At 36.3% G+C, this 18,889-nt stretch overlaps 1 protein-coding gene across 1 annotated transcript in view; it reads right to left on the bottom strand.

Annotated features, from left to right (window-relative positions):
* SESTD1 (SEC14 and spectrin domains 1) overlaps positions 1-18,889 on the bottom strand; it is a 78,814-nt gene that overhangs the window by 54,394 nt on the left and 5,531 nt on the right. The window contains exons 3-4 of the mRNA XM_006878786.1: positions 6,016-6,106; positions 2,108-2,221 (exon numbers count right to left, since the gene is read on the bottom strand). Of these exons, the coding sequence (XP_006878848.1) occupies positions 2,108-2,221; positions 6,016-6,106 (205 nt within the window). The remainder of the gene's footprint in view (positions 1-2,107; positions 2,222-6,015; positions 6,107-18,889) is intronic.

The following is an 18,889-nucleotide window of genomic DNA, read 5'->3' as shown; positions in this document are numbered from 1 at the left end:
ATGTTAATAAATTTTAATCTAACTATATCAATAATGACATTAAATGTAAATGGTCTTAGCACAAAAATCAAAAGACAGAATGTCAGAATGGACAGAGAATCAACTGCATGGAGCCTATAAAGAAACTGACTGCAAAAGGTCAACAACTGGATATTGAAAAAAGAAGAAAATAGAGATGCATTATATAATACTGATCAAACATAACATAGAGGAGTTATAGTAATATCAGACAAGGTACACTTCAGAAGTAGGTATATTATCTGCAATAAAATGTGGCATTAAACAATAAAACTGCTCAACTCAGAAAGAAGACAATTCTAAATCCATATGTACTAATAATAGAACTTAAAAATATTAGAAATGAAAGAACTAGACCTAAAAATATAATTGGAAATTACAAGAATCCTGTTTCAGTGAAACAGAGAACAAGTAGACAGAATATTAGAAAGTATGAAGAAAATCTGCATAACACTATGAACTATTTTGGTAATTACAGAATACTTGCCAAATGATAGATATGTATGTATGTATATGTATATATATATGTATACGTATATGTATATGTGTATATATATAAAAAACAATACATAAAGAACAGCATATATGCTCTTTTCAAGTGCACAAAAATCTCATCAAGACATGGATAGCAAGTAAGAGCTTGAACAGGTATTTTATTTTTACACAAATAATGTGGTCATGTAAATAACATACCCATATATATAATAAAGCGAGTGCTGGTGGCCTAGTGGCAAGAAGCTGCACTGCAATCCCAAAGGTACACCATTCAAGGCTACCAGGTACTCTGCAAGAAAAGAACGGGCAATCTCCTCCTGTGCCATAAAACCTGCTGGAGGGTCAGCTATGGGTCAGTTCTTACTATGGTACACAACATCAACAACAATAAGTAATGTCTAGAAATAACGAAATTAAGTAAAATGGTTCTGGCATATCAAGATACCAGTCCTTACTGTTGTTCGATGCCAGCATGACTCCTCCCTTAAAGATTTATACCACTGAAACTCAATGAAGTGTTGTCATGAGTTGGAATTGAAGGCAAAAGTTTTTTTAAAAGAATATCTTCATATGCAAAAAGAATCTCTACTATTTAGCTCTTATAAGTATTCTAGAGTCTATATTCCACAGAACTGAGGTTAAAACTTAACCTTGAATGTTCCCATACTTTATTTAAACAATACTGAATATACCATAGACTGCTAAGAGAACAAACAGGTTCTTCCTGGATAGGGTGAGACCAGGTTGCTCCTGGGAGGCAAGGATTCTGGGGCTCTGTCTCACATACTTTGGGCATGTTCCAGGAAAGTAGCAGTCATTGGAGAGGGTTATGCTTGGGAGGGTGGAGGGCAATGCAAGAGAGGAAGAACCTCAATGAGATGGATTGGCTCAGTGACTAGGGTAAGGAGGGCAGATGTGTCAGAGACAATAGGGTTGGCAGGGTTCAGAGCTGTGGTATATAGGGTCATTATGAGTTGCAGGCAACTTGACAGCACATAACAACAATAGTTTGGTATCTATCAACTCTCCTACTGGAATGCTAAGAATCAACAGGTTGTGAAAGGGAAACTATGACAAAAACGTATACATTTGTATTGCATCTTGGAGCTTCAAATATCCAAAAAGTGCATTTTCACAATAAAAGGGAGAAAGAGAGGATGATGTCATAGAAAAGAATAGGTAACTGTTTTCATGAACTGAAACCAAAGCAGGTACAGAAAAAAGGCTCTAACTTCAATCCCAAAATGTCCAGTATGTCCTAGAATTAGTTAAATGACCTGTTGGTAATACAATACAGAAACTTAGCACAAAAAGGTTCTAGTTATTCAAAGTCCTTAACAAACAAGAGAGCTCTGATAAGTTTAGTCTATAGACAGTTGAGCTATAACCCAAAGTTGTTAATGAACAATGATACAAATAAAGTTACTCTTGTGGTCTTTAACAAAGAGCATAATTATCCAACCAATATGATAATAAAGACAATACATTTTAATTGTTATTTAAGAATTTAGTACCAGGTGGTGAGCAAACAAAACATGAAACCATTTTTTTAAAAATATTCCACACTTCTATGCCTTTTAATATATTTATTTACCTCAAAGCCAAGTCTATCTTTTTCTTTCCAAAAACAAAAATGTGTTACTTTTTTATCCCAAAATTCATCCGGCTTCACTACACAAACAAGTGACACCTCAGCAGGAACAACATTCTATAAAATAGAGGAAAAAAATCCAAATTACACATGCAATATGATATACTTAAATACTTAAGAATAAATTATTAGATATTCATTATTAGATTCAGTAAGGAAAATAATTAAAACAATAAAACAAGATATTCTCAAACTTCAAAATATATGTGGTAATTAAAAAATAATGAAGACAAGCTTATTTGGGAAAAAATCAAAAGACTGGTGAAATTTAAGAATATATGTGAATTTTTTTGTGTGTTTTCTTGGATCTATTAGGAGTACATTTAGATTGAAATGTGGACTTAAATTTTAGTAGAGAAGTCATTAAGTTTGGATTTTCTATTACACAGAAAAATGCTCTGTTCCCTATCACAATCATCTGAGAATTTTTTTAAACCATGCAAAATCAATTTTCTTACAAATTAAGTTTCTTTTAAGTCATTATAAAGGGACTAAAGTTTTGTATGATTATTAACTTAAAAAAAGACAAAAAGTTAATCTTTGACAAATATAATTTCACATTTACTAGAAAGGGTTAGTCATATTACCTGAAGAATAACAACAGATATTAGCATCTATTGAGTTAAAAATTTAAAAAAATTCCACAAATATTATATCAGCAAGTCTCCTAGGGTCTATCTTTAACATAGATCTTAATCATTTCTACCAACTAGATTGCTAACATCCCCAAAGTAGCCAGTCTTTTGAAATAACCTCTTAAACAACCTGCCTGCCTGCTGTCTTCTTGTATCCAGAATAAAATTCAAACCTTCTACCAAACCTTACACGGTCCTTCCCACTCAGGGACCTATTTAGAGGACCCTGTCAACCTCTTAGATCTTATCTCAAACAACTCCTCCTAATCCACTCTGTCTGGAATATTCTCTGCCTTACACCAAAAAAAGGACTGGTCCCTTTGTTTTGGATTCCACTCAAAACATCTGTATTTGGGGAGCTACCTTGGCCCCTGCGCTAGTTCTCTTCATGGCATTCATCATTATATGACACCATATAATGTATTACTTTGTTGAGCTGCTTATTGTTTGATTTCTCAGGTAGAATTTAAACTTCCCAGCAGCAGATGCTTTCATTATCATGGAATTCTTACCTCTCATGTGCCTATGCTAAACCCTGAAATACAAGAGGTACTCGATAAATATTTGTTGAATGAATAAATCCTCAATTATCAAATGGATCTCATTCTCCTGGTTTTGCAGAAGACTAAACTGAGCTTCAGAAAACAAAAATAATTTTGCCAAGATCAGAGAGCTAAGAAGTGAGGGAGGTGAGATGGAAACCAGTTTTGTCTAAGTCTAAAGTCCTACCGCTTACTTCACTTACTCTAAACTAAGCATTGTCAGTCTTCTTCAGAAAGGTCCAATTAGTAAAAAGATTGGGTTTTGTTGACTATACAATCTTTGTAACAACTATGCAACTCTTGAGTACTGCAGTGTGAAAGCTCCAGACAAGAAATAAATGAAACTGGCATAGTTAAGAGCCAGTAAAATATTTACAAACTTGAGAGACCAATAATGGCTCTAGATCATAAATAATACCACTGGGTAATTATTAGCAGTACTCATTACAAACCATCATTACTAGTTAAGATGAAACAGAAACCTTTCCATGTAAACATGCCATTAGGCATGTTGGAAATCTCGAGACTCTGCAATGGCTGGGCTCTGATGAAGGGAACAAGATAAATTCACAGCTCGGAAATTTGTGTGGATCTAAAATTTGTTCTAAAATTTGGAAAAGCTGTTCATACTGTTTTAACTGATATTAAATTTAAAATTAACTATTTCAAAATCACTGACTATTAAGCTGTGAGAAGCAAGGGAAATCAAGCCTTCCGATTTAGAGACCACAGTATCAGACAGAGGCAAACCTGAGCTCTGGGCTCCAAAGCATGAAGCACCAACTCCTTTGGAGATAAAAGCAACAAATGACTTTGTAGGTGGAAATACGGCTTGACTAGGAGTAAACAACAGGTCATTAAAACTTGTTGAAAATGTTAACCATGAATAAATCCAAAAGTTGTTAAAATACCTATCAGAAAAGAAATCGCAAGAGGGCATTAAACCATCCATTGATTGTTCTTCAATACTGCCACTGATCAAAGTCCAGTTCAAACAGCAAGTCCCAAACAGCTCATCTGTGACACAGTTGAATGACAGGATGGAAGGAAGAACACAAGGTCATAATTAATGGATTTCTCACCTAATAGTTATTTTAACAACCTTTACAGAAAAGAGTTCATCTTCAGGATGTGGAATATAAAAGTACTGAATGAAAATAGATTTGACAGAAAAGTTATTGTAAAACAAAAGCCTGTGCTCCCTTAAATACTAGGCCCCTGGAGGCTATGTCCTTTCTAATACAAAAGAGCAATTTTACTGATGCCATAATTTAGCCATAAATGTATGAATAAGGTACTGGGTCAACATTTTGGAGACTGCCTCAGACTTACATCCTTCCAGTAAACAAATATATATATATAGTAATGAGAAAAATCAAGGTCTAAGGGATAGGCTGCGTTGAGTTCCTGAACTTCCCTGATTTACTAAGAGAACCTGGCTAAGATTTCAAATCTTTTCAACTGTTGGACCTTCGGGCGTAACAAGATCTGCTTTACAAGGTTATGAGGATAAAACTGACTGAGATAATTTGTAAAGTAAGCTTCGTTCAGCACTAAAACCATCATCACCTTACAATCTATCATCACTCTAACACCTCTCCCTAATTATCTCAAGTTAAATTTAAAAAAAAAGGTAAGAATTATTCTCCTTAGATATTGATTTTAACCTTTTCCTAAAGACAGCAGCAATTTCTTCTCAAATTAATTTAAAATTCTTGATCTTTATCTATAATATCATTAGCAAATTACCTTGGTAAATCTTTGTGCTACTGACAGCTTGCATTTTCCTTTGTGTTCTACCAACTCACTGTGTGGCAGTTATTTCTTCATCATTACTAAATCTGGGTCCCTGACAGGAAGCCCTTCTCACCTTCTTGCATTTACATTACAGAAACCATTCCATTTCATCACTTAAAATTTACTTTCTCTAAAAAGTCCTCCCATAGAAGTAAGTCATCACCCTCTTCTAATCACTCAACTATTTTCTTTCCCGTGCTAGAGCATTATGTCCTTAACACTCTTGTATTACACTGACAAAGGTTTAGTGGTACCTGCTACATGGTAACTCAACAACAACAACTACATGGTAATATTCTGTGAAGAATATACAAAATGTAACACAGAACTGAGATCAGATCTCAAGGACTTTGTAATAGTAGGTATTTATTTTTTATTAAGCTGTGAGCTGCTCGAGTTCTTCAAGATAGTTATTATGTAAACTACTTCTGGTTTACAGTCATGATGAATTTTGGAATTATATGGAGATAAATGGGGAGCAGGAGAAAAGTCTATCAGAATGACCTGAGATTTTACAGTCCATGCTTAGCCATTCTACTCTCTACCTGTTATATCAAGACGAGACAAGGAGGATGATATAGGTACCACAGTATGCAAGCCTTGCCAGGTGAGTCTAATGATGGCCACCTCACACTTTTCGAACCATGGGCCTCCTTGCCAAATTATGTAAATATGACATACTATTTTAAATTGTTAAAAAACCTTCTGAAGTCCATTTTATGATATATTCTAAATCTGAACAATCTAAAGCTAGTCTAGTCATAATTTGTGTGGTTTTTTTTTAAGCACAGTATAACAAATGAAATGGATTTGCCATTACCACCATGATCTGTTGCTGCAAAGCAAAACCATTTCCTGATAGTAAAAATAAAATTACCTGTAACATTAAGACCACTGTTTTCACCACATTCCACTGTGACTTTCTGCCATCCACTATCACAGTAAATCCTCTAGCCTTACACTTTTCACTGAAATAAAACAAAAATTACAAAGCATTAAATAAACTTTAGATTTTATTCTGCAAAATTCTAAATAACATCAGTTTAAAGCTTAATTATCTGAGTAGACTTGGCTTTAATTACACAATAAATGAAAAGCTTCATAATATCATTTCCATGTTCTCAAGTAACTTCCTTTTTTTATTTATGAAATGTTTCTAATTCAGAAGCTAATGAGTAGTAAGATGATTACTCTAAAAACATGGGAAATCAATGTGCAAAAAAATCATGGTTACAGTCAAATAGTGCCTCAAGCTATTCAATATCTTCATCTGTAAAATGGGACTCCAATGTTATGTACTTTTTTCCTCTTATTTCTAGCAGAAATACAAATTTTGTGATGCGTTTAAAACAGGTAGAAAATAAAGAGAGTTCTTACAAAATCATAGGAAAGGGGTTTACTGGTACTCTTTTGGGGAAATTTAATGAGATGAGGTAGCAGTTGGTAGTCACGGTAATTTAAAGCTTGAATATATAATATCTGGCCCATGCTGGCTCTCACATTTCAATTCCTAGTCATGTGGCCAATGAGACATTATCTTGAGTGTTGGGAAATGTTTTGTTGTATATTTAGAGAGCTCTGGTGGTCTAGTGGTAAGGAGCTCTGCTGCCAACCTAAAGGCAAGCAGTTCAAATCCACTAGCTGCTCCAAAGGAGAAAGATGGGTAACTTCCTCCCATGGGATTTACTGCCTCTGAAAACCTACTGGGGAGTCAGCTGTCAGTTAAAACTCAACAGTATATAACAACAACATATTACATTTAATTATTCAAGTATTTCAGAAGTCAGTAATAATAATAATAATAAACTACTTTATAAAAATGAAAAATCTAAAGATTAAATTTACATCACTACATTATTAGCTTTACTTGTAAAAATAAAACGTCATATAATGATTTTTCTTTTTTAAAAATTTTTATTAATTTTCATGAACATTTACAGAGATTTTGGATTTCTATTCATTCACTGTTGCACTTTTCTTCCTGTCCACTCCTCCATCCCCAATTCACTCTTCTCTATGAAAAGTAAAAGAAAAATTCTTTCATTGTTATATAATCCCTCACCCCCAAGTCAACTCCACTATGCAGCCTTCATTCTGGAATCCTGTCATGACAGTAATACTTAATCATATATCCCTTTTAAACAGTTCTCTCCTTCATCTGTTTCAATGCAGTATACATTATTTATCCCTTCTTTTCTCTGTCTCTCCCCAATCCAGATGTCAGTCTCGCTTTACAAGAGTGGCTTTATGTAGCATTTGCCCCTCTATGAGCTAAGGACTCAGCATACTGTCTGCCAGGTTCACCCATTTTAATTAATATTGCATGACCTCCTTGTTTTTTTAATGCTGTATAGTATTCCATTGTGTGACTATACCACAGTTTCTCTGTCCATTTGTTTGTTGATGGGCACTTGGGTTGTTTCACCTCTCCAATTTCATTTGGAATGGAAGGAGGCCCTGAATAAGCAAAACACTCCTTAAAAAAGAGAAACAAGGTAGGAGGCATTTCACTCCCTAATTTCAAATCCTACTACACAGCCATGGTGGTTAAGACAGCTTGGTACTGGTACAATAACAAGACACATAGATCAATGGAATAGAATTGAGAATCCAGAAATCAGCCCATCTACCTATGGTCAGCTGATTTTTGACAAGGAGATGAAATCAGTTAAGTGGGGAAATGGCAGCCTTTTTAACAAATGGCGCTGGCAAAATTAGAAAACAATTTGCAGAAAACTCAAGCAAGATCTACACCTCACTCCATATACAAAAACCAACTCAAAGTGGATCAAGGACCTAGGACTAAAACCAAGGACTATAAATTTCATTAAAGAAAAGCTTAGAAAAACTCCACAAGTCCTAATCCACAACATAAACAATCTTCCAAGTATCCTGAAAAATCTACAACCTGGAAAGGATAAAATAGATGAATGGGACCTTCTAAGCCAGACTGGGAAAAAATATTTGGTAATGACAATGACATGTTAGATAACGGACTTACAACTAGAATTTATAAAATACTCGAGAACCATACAATGATTTTAATAGCCTTCCATTCAATACTGTGGAAGGAACTCAGACTTTCTATAGCAGAGCAAGGATTTGATAGTAAGACTTCTCCCCACCCAAAGTTCTCCCAAGTGCTAATACTATAGAAAAAGTAAACAGCAGACATTTTTCTTAGTATATAAATCCAATTAACTTGAGAAGATTTAACCAGTTCCTGCCAAACAGCAGACATTTTTTTAGTATTTAAATCCAATTAACTTGAGAAGATTTAACCAGTTCCTGCCCTTCTCCCTCCAGTCACACCGTCCCCAAGATCAGTTGTTGTAGTAGTGATAACCCATTTTACTAAGAGATGGTAAGAAGACACAGCATGAAGATGATGTTGCTAAAGTTTTGAAGTGACAAGCAAGCTCATTTTTTTTTGCAAGCTCATTTTTAAGCACGGAAAGTAGCTGAACTTACAAAATCAACCAAAGAGTCCTGATAAAGAGAAACAGACTGAAATTATTTGTCCAGACAAAACCTTCACATAAATATTCATAGTACCATAATTCATAATACCCCAAAATGTAATCAACTGATAAATGAATAAACAAAATGGTCATATCCATACAAAGGAATATTAGTCAGTCATCAAAAAGCAAGCACTGATACAAGCTACAATGAATAAACCTAAAGGGAAAAAAAAAGAATTATGCTCAAGTGGAAGAAGTCTGACAGAAAGTCACATGATTAAAAGACATGTGTTCCATTTTTATAAAATATCTAGAACAGCAAACCTGTCCAGACAGAAGATGCTTCTGTGGCTGGCAGTGTTGTGAGGACGAATACGGGCACAGAGCATTCTTTTGGACAGACAGAACTAGATGGTGATGACAACTGTGGAACCTTATGTAAATACACCATATTTTTGTATTAAAAGATTTTAATTGTCTACTTTCAAAGAGAGGTATTTAAAAATGTTATGTAAATTACACCTTTCACATATTGTATGCTTTAGAATAGAGATTTTTTTAAATGTTACATACATTAAATCTCAGTTTAAGGAATTTTAATAGGAGCTTTGGTGGCATAGTCTGTAAGATGCTGTGCCACTAACCCACAGGCAGCACTTCTCTAGTGGTTCAAACCCACTGGAAGCTCGTTGGGAGAAAGGTGGGCAGTCAGTCTATTCCCACGTGATTAACAGCCTCCTAAAAACTCACTTAAGGGTCTTTTATGAGTCATTTCCAACTCCAAAGAAATAGGGTTAAGAGTTTTTATCTAGTCTGGGAATTTGCTTTACATAACAATCAATCTACTAAAAATGGTTTAGGGAGGGAAAAGTGAGGTAATAAAATAATGTCTTTGAGGTTAGCAATAGCATCCAGACTTGCAGAAAGAAGCAAATGTGACCCGTGTTAGTTTGGGGCTGAAAAAGGAGGAAGTTCCTGCAGAGCCCCAGGAAGACCACTGAGATGGAGTGAAGAAGCAAGTACAGGCGTGAGCCGGCAAGGCCAGTGTCAGGGCTGAGAATGGCCTCGAAGATCCCAGAGAAGTGACCTCAGTCGACTAAGAGCCATCTGATGCAAACTGTCAGGAGAAGCCACCGACACCAGGAGCGGTTCAATGGACAGACTTCATCTAGCCTAAGGCTAGGACTAAGAGAGAGGGGACATCATCAAAGTGCCAATTAGTAGTTTCTTGTCAATGGCCACTGCATCTCTGAGATAAAGGTTAAACAATTATTTTGTTAAATAAGTATTACACAAACAACACATTTGTATTCCTAAGAACATTCTAATTTCATTTGTACATTAAGACTGAAAAAGTAATGAAGCTTGCAAATACCATCTGTAGAGAGCTTAAGGGCATAAAATACACTAAATTTATCTTTCAGAGTACTTAAAAACACCCTTTATCATCATTTTCTCACATTTTACTAAGATGAATGGTGAAAATGCATATTATCTACAGATACTATTTCAAATGGCAAGAACAAGTGATCCTTCATCTACTTGAAATATTTTTGCGATTTTATGTGGTTTAAAAAACAATATAGTTTAGAAAAATGTCATGCCCTTCATAAGAGCATATTGGAGAAGCTGAAAGTAGTATGCAAATGCAAATAAATTCCTTTACTTCAGTTAACATTTTTATAAGGCGCTCACTCAGTTGTCATTTGAAAAAGGATTGCTGAAAAATATCCTGGGTTTAGTATTGTTCAACTCTCCCCTGTTGTGATTGCTGTTATGAGTCATCGAGTTGGAACCGACTAATAGCTAACCGTCCAGCAGGTTTTCAGAGGCAGTAAATTGCAGAAGAGGAGATTGTCCATCTTTCTCCTCAGAGCTGCCAGATCCGAAGCACATGCCTTTAGGTTGGCAGTGCAGCTCCTTACTTACTCACTAGGTCCCCTGAGCTCTCTTCAACTGGCCTCTACCTTCTTCAAATAAAAGAACTCCTTCTACTCTACTGTTAACTACTGCTGTTGAGTTGATTTTAACTCAAAGTGACTCTCTATTGGCTCCCCAGGCTGTTCCTCTTTGTGGGAGACCTTCAAACTGCTGACATTCTGGCTGACAGGCCAACATGGTCAGCACTGTATTACCAGGCTCCTTCTTCTACTCTTGGAGGTCTGTAAAGCAATTATTTCATGTATGCTTTTATTATAAGGTATTCACTTTGTACACAAGAGTTTTTGATATAGGACCTTTATTGTAATTCCTTTTTAATCAATCATCTTTCCCAGATAACTTGCCTTGAAAAATCATTATCTATATGACAACAAAATGGAACAAGATGTACATTACAATGTGAATGGGGGGAGGGAGATGGAGGCAAACAAATGAAACCCCAACATTTCCATAAACATTCACTAAAATTACAAAAAGAAAGGCGGGAGGGAAAATATTATCCTTCTAAAATCTAGGCAGTTTCCAGCACAATGTTTTAAACACAGAGAGCCTTTAAAATGATTAGGTGACATCCTATCACATCAATTCTCATTAGAATGTAAAAACAGTCTACTTTCTCGTTCAAAATTCAAATGCTTATCATGAAATCCTGGTAGAACAATGGTTAAAAAATCCCGCATCCAACTGAAAAGTTGGTGGTTTGAATCCACTAGGCATTTTTCCAGGAGTAAGGTATGGCAGTCTGCTTCCATAAAGATTGTTGTTGTTGTTGTTGTTGTTATGTGCCATTGAGTCACTTCTGACTCATAGCGACCCTAAGTACAAGAGCTCTAAAGGCCATTCTATCCTGTGCCAACCTCACCGTCTCAAACACATTCATTCCCACCACTCCACTCACAGAATTGATCCATCTCATCGAGGGTCTTCCTCTCCTGCATTGTCCCTCCACTCTCCCAAACATGATGTCGCTCTCCAAGGACCAGTTCCTCCTTGCAACACGATCAAAGTATGTCAGACGAAGCTTCAGAATCTTTGACTCCAAGCAGCATTCTGGCTTCACCCTCTCCTGGACAAACCTGTTTGTTCTCTTAGCAGTTCATGGTATATTCAACACTCTTCTCCAGCACCACAGCTCAAAGGCATCAATTCTCTTTCTGTCATCCCTATTCACTGTTCAACTCTCTGATGCATAGCACGTAATTGTGAAGACTATAACCTGGATCTGGCGCACCTTAGTCTCTAGTCTGATGTCGTTTCTCTTCAGTACTCTTGAGCAGTCCCTCACAGCTGACTTTCCCAATGCAATTCATCTCCTGATTTCCTGGCTGCTGGTACCAAGAGTGTTGACTGTGGAGCCAAGTAAACTAAAACTGTTAGCTATCTCAATCTCCTCACCATCCATACTGATGCTGCCAATTGGACCAGTGGTGAGAATCCTTGAAAATCCTGCAGGGGCAGTTCTACTCGGCCCTATAGGGGAGCTATGGTTGGAAGTGACTCAATGCCAGTGGATTCTGTCTTATGACTTACATAGTCCTCCATGTTCTGACTACAACCTCTCTCCCTCTGACTGCTCTCCGACCACATGTCCCTTTCAAACTACACCAGCAATTCTGTCTGGTCTTCTTGCTGTTCATACAACAAGCTAAGCTGGCTCCTGCCTTAGCACTTTTACATTTATATGCAAGTCCTGGTTTCTAGAATCATCTCTGGTAAAATGATACTTTATCAGGAAGACTTTTCTTTACCAATCTTCGCTAACTATCACCGGCCCCTTCCTTCCCAGCTCTTTCAACTCTTTTCACATCTTTTGTTTTTGTAAGTAGTGCCCATTAATATCTACTATATTGTGTAGTTATAAATTTGTAATATTTATTTCTCTGATGTCTAGAGCCTGAAGATGACAAGGACAGAACCTGGGTGTGCCTATTGCAGTCTATGAAGAACCCACCATAGGCTCTCACATATCTACTGAGTGAATAAAGTATTCTGGCCTTATTATCCTTAAGATTTTCTTTTTGCTTTTGACAAGTCATTAAGTCTTTCTGCATTCTGTTGTTGATTCCAAAAATGAACTGATTGTTTTTTACTAAAATTAGGAAGAACATAATTAAAATTTGAAAAGTGGAAAGGCTGCCTTGTAAATGTTGAATTTCTAATCATGAAAGGATAAACATTTGGCAGTGTTTTGACAAAAGAGAATTTAAATATGGGTTGAAGGGTTAGACTACAGGATTGTTAAGATACTTCCCAACTTGACAGTATACAACTCTAAAATTAGATATCAGTAAGTTCTTGTTGTTATAGAAAATTCTATGATTTTTAAGAATATGCTGAGTATCTGTTGATGGAAACATTAATATAACTAAGATTTTTAAAATAATACTATAATGGTGAGAGTAGTCACTTTTATAGACTCACAAACATTTTAATACATACTAAAAGTTAACAACTAGATACAGTGTGGTAATTATAAAGGAAGTGGATATAGTACAGTGATAAGAGCTCAGACTTGAAGTCACATTACCCAGATTTAAATCACCCCATCACCAACTGTCGCAGGCTAGGTTCAAGAAACCCAATGTGTCAACCTTCTCTATACCTCACGTGTTAAGATGGGGATAAGAAAAATAGTACTAATTTCATGTTGTTTTTGTTGTTATTGTTGTTATGTGCTATCGAGTCACCTGCCTCTCATAGCGACCCTCTGTACAACAGTCCTAAACCCTGTTCTACCCTGTTCCAATCTTATTATCTTATTATCTCCCTATTACCCCAGCGACTGAATCATCCATCTCAACGAGGGTCGTCCTCTTTTGTGCTGTCTGTCCCTCCACCCTCCCAAGAATGACATCCCTCTCCAAGGACTGATCCTGCCTTGCAACATGTCCAAAGTATGTCAGAAGAAGCTTCAAAATCCTTGCTTCCAAGGAGCAGCCCGGCTTCACACTCTTCAGGGTGAACTTGTTGGTTCTCTTAGCAGTCCATAGCATATTCAATACTATTCTCCAGCACCACGGCTCAAAGGCATCAATTCTCCTTCTATCATCCCTAGTCATTGTTTGGCTCCCTGATGCATAGCAAATGATTGAAAAGACCATGGCCTGTATCAGGCGCACCTGACACTGTTGCTCTTCAGTACTTTGGAGGTCTCTGACAGCCGATTTTCCCAATGCAAGTCATCTTTTTAAATTCCTGGCTGCTGGTACCAAGAGTGTTGATTGTGGAGCCAAGCAAACTGAAGCTGTGAACAATTTCAATTTCTTCACCATCTATCATGATGCTTCCAAGCGTCACAGTGGTGAGAATCTCTGTTTTCCTGATGTTGAGCTTCAATCCATATTAAAGGCTGAACACTAATTTCATAGGGTTAACATGAAGATGACATGACTTAAAATGTGTAAGATAATGATAAAAGAGTTCAACACAAAGCAAACAATCAATATACACTACCTATTACTTCTTTCATAGCAGACCTGGTGGTATAGTCTGTAGTATACTGTGCTGCTAACTCACTCTTGTCTCCAGTGGCTGCAATCCACCAGTGGCTCCTTGAGAGAAAGATGAGCTGGCTAGTCTCCTCTATTCCAATTTAAGGCCCCAGAACCTGATTTGAGGGCCTCTATGAGTCAGAACTGACACAACAGCAGTGAATTTGGGTTTTCTAAATGTATTTCCTAATCATTCTTAGGTTCTTTTTTTAATTTAAATCTCTAAAAAGAATCCAAGAGCAGGCTAGACAAATCTCTTCCTCATCAAAACAACTTCCACTGAAATGGAAATTTTAACATTATCTGACCTTCCAACCAAATGGAAGATGCTCAAAGAATTCTTTGCAAACACTCTATCTGAACTGTGTGGCAGTGGGGAAAAGGGTCAGAAAAAACAGAGGACAGTGAAGTTGCTGACTTGGGGAACTTAATACTGCACTTGTGTGCTTACTGGGGAATGACTGGGAGCCTAGAAATTAGCTTGAACAATGGTTGTCACAATCTAATCTGAATCTTCAGCACATCCCTTATTTGTGAAGTTAAGCATTTTCTCTGTGTGTGTGTGTGTGTGTGTGTGTGTGTGTGTGTGTATAGAAATAGAAGGGGGCAGAAAAATGGAAAATATATAGCAAAAAAAGGGTTTCTGCTCTGCTATTATTCCATATTTGTCAAATGAATGAAATAAATATAAAAAATTAATAGCAACATAAAGCATGTTCGGAGCATTTAGCAACAGTACTTTGTTGTTGATTTGTGGTTTAGAAGACCTCGCGTGTTACAGAGTACAACTATTCCATAGGCTTTTCCTGGCTCTAATCTTTATAGAAATGAATTATAAGGTCTATTTCTTTCAATGCCACTGAACATTCTGGCTACAACTGTTAGGTGCAATGAGTTGTGTAAGCCTCACAGTGCTCCTATGAACAACAGATCTGAAGTCTGTCCTATCCTGCACCATCCTTATCATCCTCGACACACTTGAGCCCACTGTTGCAGTCACTGTGTTAACCTTTCCAAGCATGATGTCCTTTTCCAAGGAATAGCTTTCTCCTAACAATATAATATGCCCAAAGTATGTGAGACAAAGCTTCTCCATCTTTGCCTCCAAGGAGCACTCTGGTAATACTTCCACTAAGACATATGTTTTACGTTCTTTTGGCAGTACATGGGATATTCACTACTCCTCTCCAGCCTCACAACTCAAAGGCATCAATTATTCTTCTATCATCTTTATTCACTGTCCAGCTCTCAGATGGTTTCTGGCTACTAGCTGAGTTCAAATTGTTCACCCCACCCAGGGATTATGAATTACAGTGTTCTTCAGTAACTTTAAGAACAGAGCAATTATTTTTCCATTTGTTATATAAGTGAGCCATCAAAACCAGAAATAGAATAGGATCTGTTTCAAAATCATACATTTGCTGGGTATACAACTCAAGGAACACAAATAATTTATTAAATAAGAGGGTCACAGTCATACTCAAATTATTTCCAAAAGGCTCAGAACAGTCCTATAAATTCCAAGGAAGCTCCTTACAAATAGGGGAAAGGCATTCTCAGATGTGGTGGATTAAAAAGGCAGATGGAGGAGCAGAAATGCATGTAGGCATCTAGTTCTATTTGTTTTATTTGGCTTCTGTGTACTTCCTTTGTCCAAAGTAAGAATTCTAAAAGAAACTGCATATCCTTGCACCTTATAGAACACTGACAAAATTACATTCTATAGGATTCAACTTGTAATTTTATCATTTTAGAAAATTAGAGGAATAGGAAGATGTTATATTCCCTTTCATGATTCCTATGACCCCATTACTCTGTGTGGTTTATTCTTTTATTAGGAACATATTAGAATCTTCAAATAATTCTTAGTAGTATTGTGGATTCAGAGATAAATATTCTAGGATTCTAGTTCACCATTCTAGTACCTCACAATTTAGAGAAACTGATACACTCTAAACTACTATTAAATCAGACATGCAAAAATTACTAGGAACTTTATAATTAAGGAAAACAGCTAAAAGAACTTCTCACAAGAGTGATAGTGAAAGAGAGTAGCACCAGTAGTTGGTAGTACTAAGAGTTTTGTGGGTTTTTTTGCTTTCTTGCAGATACATTATGTTTCCAGTAATTTTATGTCAATAACTTACTATAAACTTATCTTGGTACACAGGATAGGAAAGCTTGGCACTTGCAAAACAGGTTCAAAAATAGGCAGGAGACTATTTCATGACCATTACGGGATCTGAGTTTGGACTAACAGAAGGAGATAAGCACTCAGAATTCAAAAGTCATGAGGTGATATCCAACAGCAGACAAGACATTAACGAATATTCCAATCGGAAGTCTGGTGTCAGCGCATAATATATCAGGCTACTAACATACAGGTGGGCGGTTCAAATCCTCAGCTGTTCTGTGGTAGAAAGATGGGCAGTTTCTTCTTATAAAAATTTACAGCTTCAGAAACTCAATGAAGGATTGCTATGAGTCAAAACGGAACTGATGGCAGTAGGTTTGAAGTGGAAGGTGGGGTTTTTGGGGGGGGGCAAGACTTTGTTTTGATTACTGCCTCTCAGTTTTTGTTTCTCTTTCCTATATACTAGATACTTGGTGGGACAGAAAGAAAGTCTTAATAAAAGATTGATTCAATCATCCAATTGCTGACTATGTAATAAAGTCCCCTCATGAATATGCATAGAAGCTTTAATAACTGTTATAAAGAACTCCTGACCCTACAAGGAACTTAGGATGACATGAAGCTCTATTTCAAACACTTCCTACACCTCTCACCTGCATACCTCTTAATGTATACCTTTTTGTATGTGTAAATTACAAAAGTTATAGGAGTATATCTATGAGTTCTGAGTCACTCTAGCATACTAGTGGATGCCGTTGGGGTCTTGAGGGCAAGCTGGACCAGCTGTCTATTTGGCAATTGTGAAGAAATGCTTGGATGAACCAGCCTTGGGTGGCTGGTGGGCAGAGGAGGCCTGTGTAGACAGACATTTTTTGTAAAGACTAAACTGTGTGATCAGAGTTAGAGAGGGAAACTGCAACATGGGTGGTTGTGGCTGGAGTAAGTAGGAAAGCAAAAATGTGAATGATCTAAGTATTTTGGATTCAGCCCTGTGATAATTTATGGAACTATGGATACAGCAGTTTAAATGAAATAAATTATTGGATGTTAATAAAAATGAAAGGAAAGAGAAGGAAAGCAAAGAATTGTTTACTCTAAAATATTTAAAGTACACTACCAGGTGGCACAGTCTATAAGGAATTGCACTGCTAAACCAAAGGCAGGATTTCTCTGATGGTATGAAGCCACCAATGACTGCAGGGGAAAAGATGGACAATATCCTTCCATGCAATGTCTAACCCTTAAAAACCCGCTGGGGAAAAAAAACAACAAAAAACAAAACCTGCTGGAGTGTCAGCTATGAATTGGTTTCATCTCAATGGCAATAAGTTTGAGTTTCTGACCTGGACATAAAGACATTCGTGTATGTTACACACACACACACACACACACACACACACACGTATCCTTTGCCCTCATTCTCATGCTTTATTGCAGTGGTTTGCAAATTTGGCTACCTCTGGGGAGGTTTAAAATTCTAATGAGCAGCCTCTCAAGAATAATTAGATCAGAATGTCTAGAAATTAGAATCCTGAAAAATGGTCTCCAGTTGATTATAATGTTCTAGCAGATTTGAGTCCTCAAATATACCTAAGGAATGGGTCAGGAGAGGGTTTTTTTATAAATTTTGTTGTTGTGAGTGATAAATGGAAAAAAGTATTGAAAGTAAGAAATAGACCTGCGCAAATAAGAAATTTTAAGTTTTGTCTTCACCTAGGAAATGCAAAAATGTAAAGTTTTGAGGACATTTGGTTGTTTTTGTTTGTTTTAATTTTATTTCATTTATTGATAATTACCACTCCATTCCTTCTAATGTTCAAAGATAACATAATAAAGTAAGCACTTTGAGGTTATATATTGCAAATTCATTCAGTTAGTATTTTTATATAACATATAATCTATTTTGTTATACATATCTCTTTCTACTGTACATTTTCTCCATTCATTGTCACATAATTTATAGATATGTTCCTCCTTAACAGAAGAATAAATTCTATAGTCTAAATTCAGAGAATATTTCCAAATCATGAGTTAATCAGTAGTAAATTTCCTTTTCAAATATCTAAACAATTCTATATTTATCAATATTAGTAACAAATCTTCTTTACTTTATGTAAAGTAATATATTTATAAAAATTGCATTCTTAATATTTACAAAAATATTGCCTTATATAATAGGAGAGAGATGGCAAGCTAGTTTCTTAAGTATAACATTTGTCAGTTTTGGACAATTAGTGATCACACAGGTTTTTAAATTTCACTTTGAATTTCATTATTTCCCCAAAACATTCAATATAAATATTCCTTTATAAACTATGAATAACATTTTATAATATTTTATTATGTATTATATTACGTATTACCACAGTAGTATGTATATTAATAATACATTGTAGTTAGTGGTGGTTGTCAGTGCTTTAGAGTCCCTTGCAAGTGATAGTGATCTTATGTACAGTATCTCTTAACTCTGCTCTGTCTCGAGCCAATCTCATTGTTTTAGACACACCTATTTCTGTTACCCCATTTACTGAGTCAATCCACCTCATCCAGGGTCTCTATGAGTTGCAAGCGACTCATAGCGACCCTATGTACAACAGCCCTAAACCATGCTCTATCCTGGGCCAATCTCATTGCCTCTGACACACCCATCCCGAGTACCCCAGTCACTGAATCAATCCACCTCACAGAGGGTCTTCCCCTCCTGCGCTGTCCCTCCACTCT

The sequence above is a fragment of the Elephantulus edwardii genome, unplaced genomic scaffold (assembly GCF_000299155.1).
Source record: "Elephantulus edwardii isolate Elephantulus edwardi_28Jun2011 unplaced genomic scaffold, EleEdw1.0 scaffold00001, whole genome shotgun sequence".
NCBI lineage: Eukaryota > Metazoa > Chordata > Mammalia > Macroscelidea > Macroscelididae > Elephantulus > Elephantulus edwardii.
Note: the sequence above shows the minus strand (reverse complement) of the source record. Positions and strands in the feature narration are given on the sequence as shown.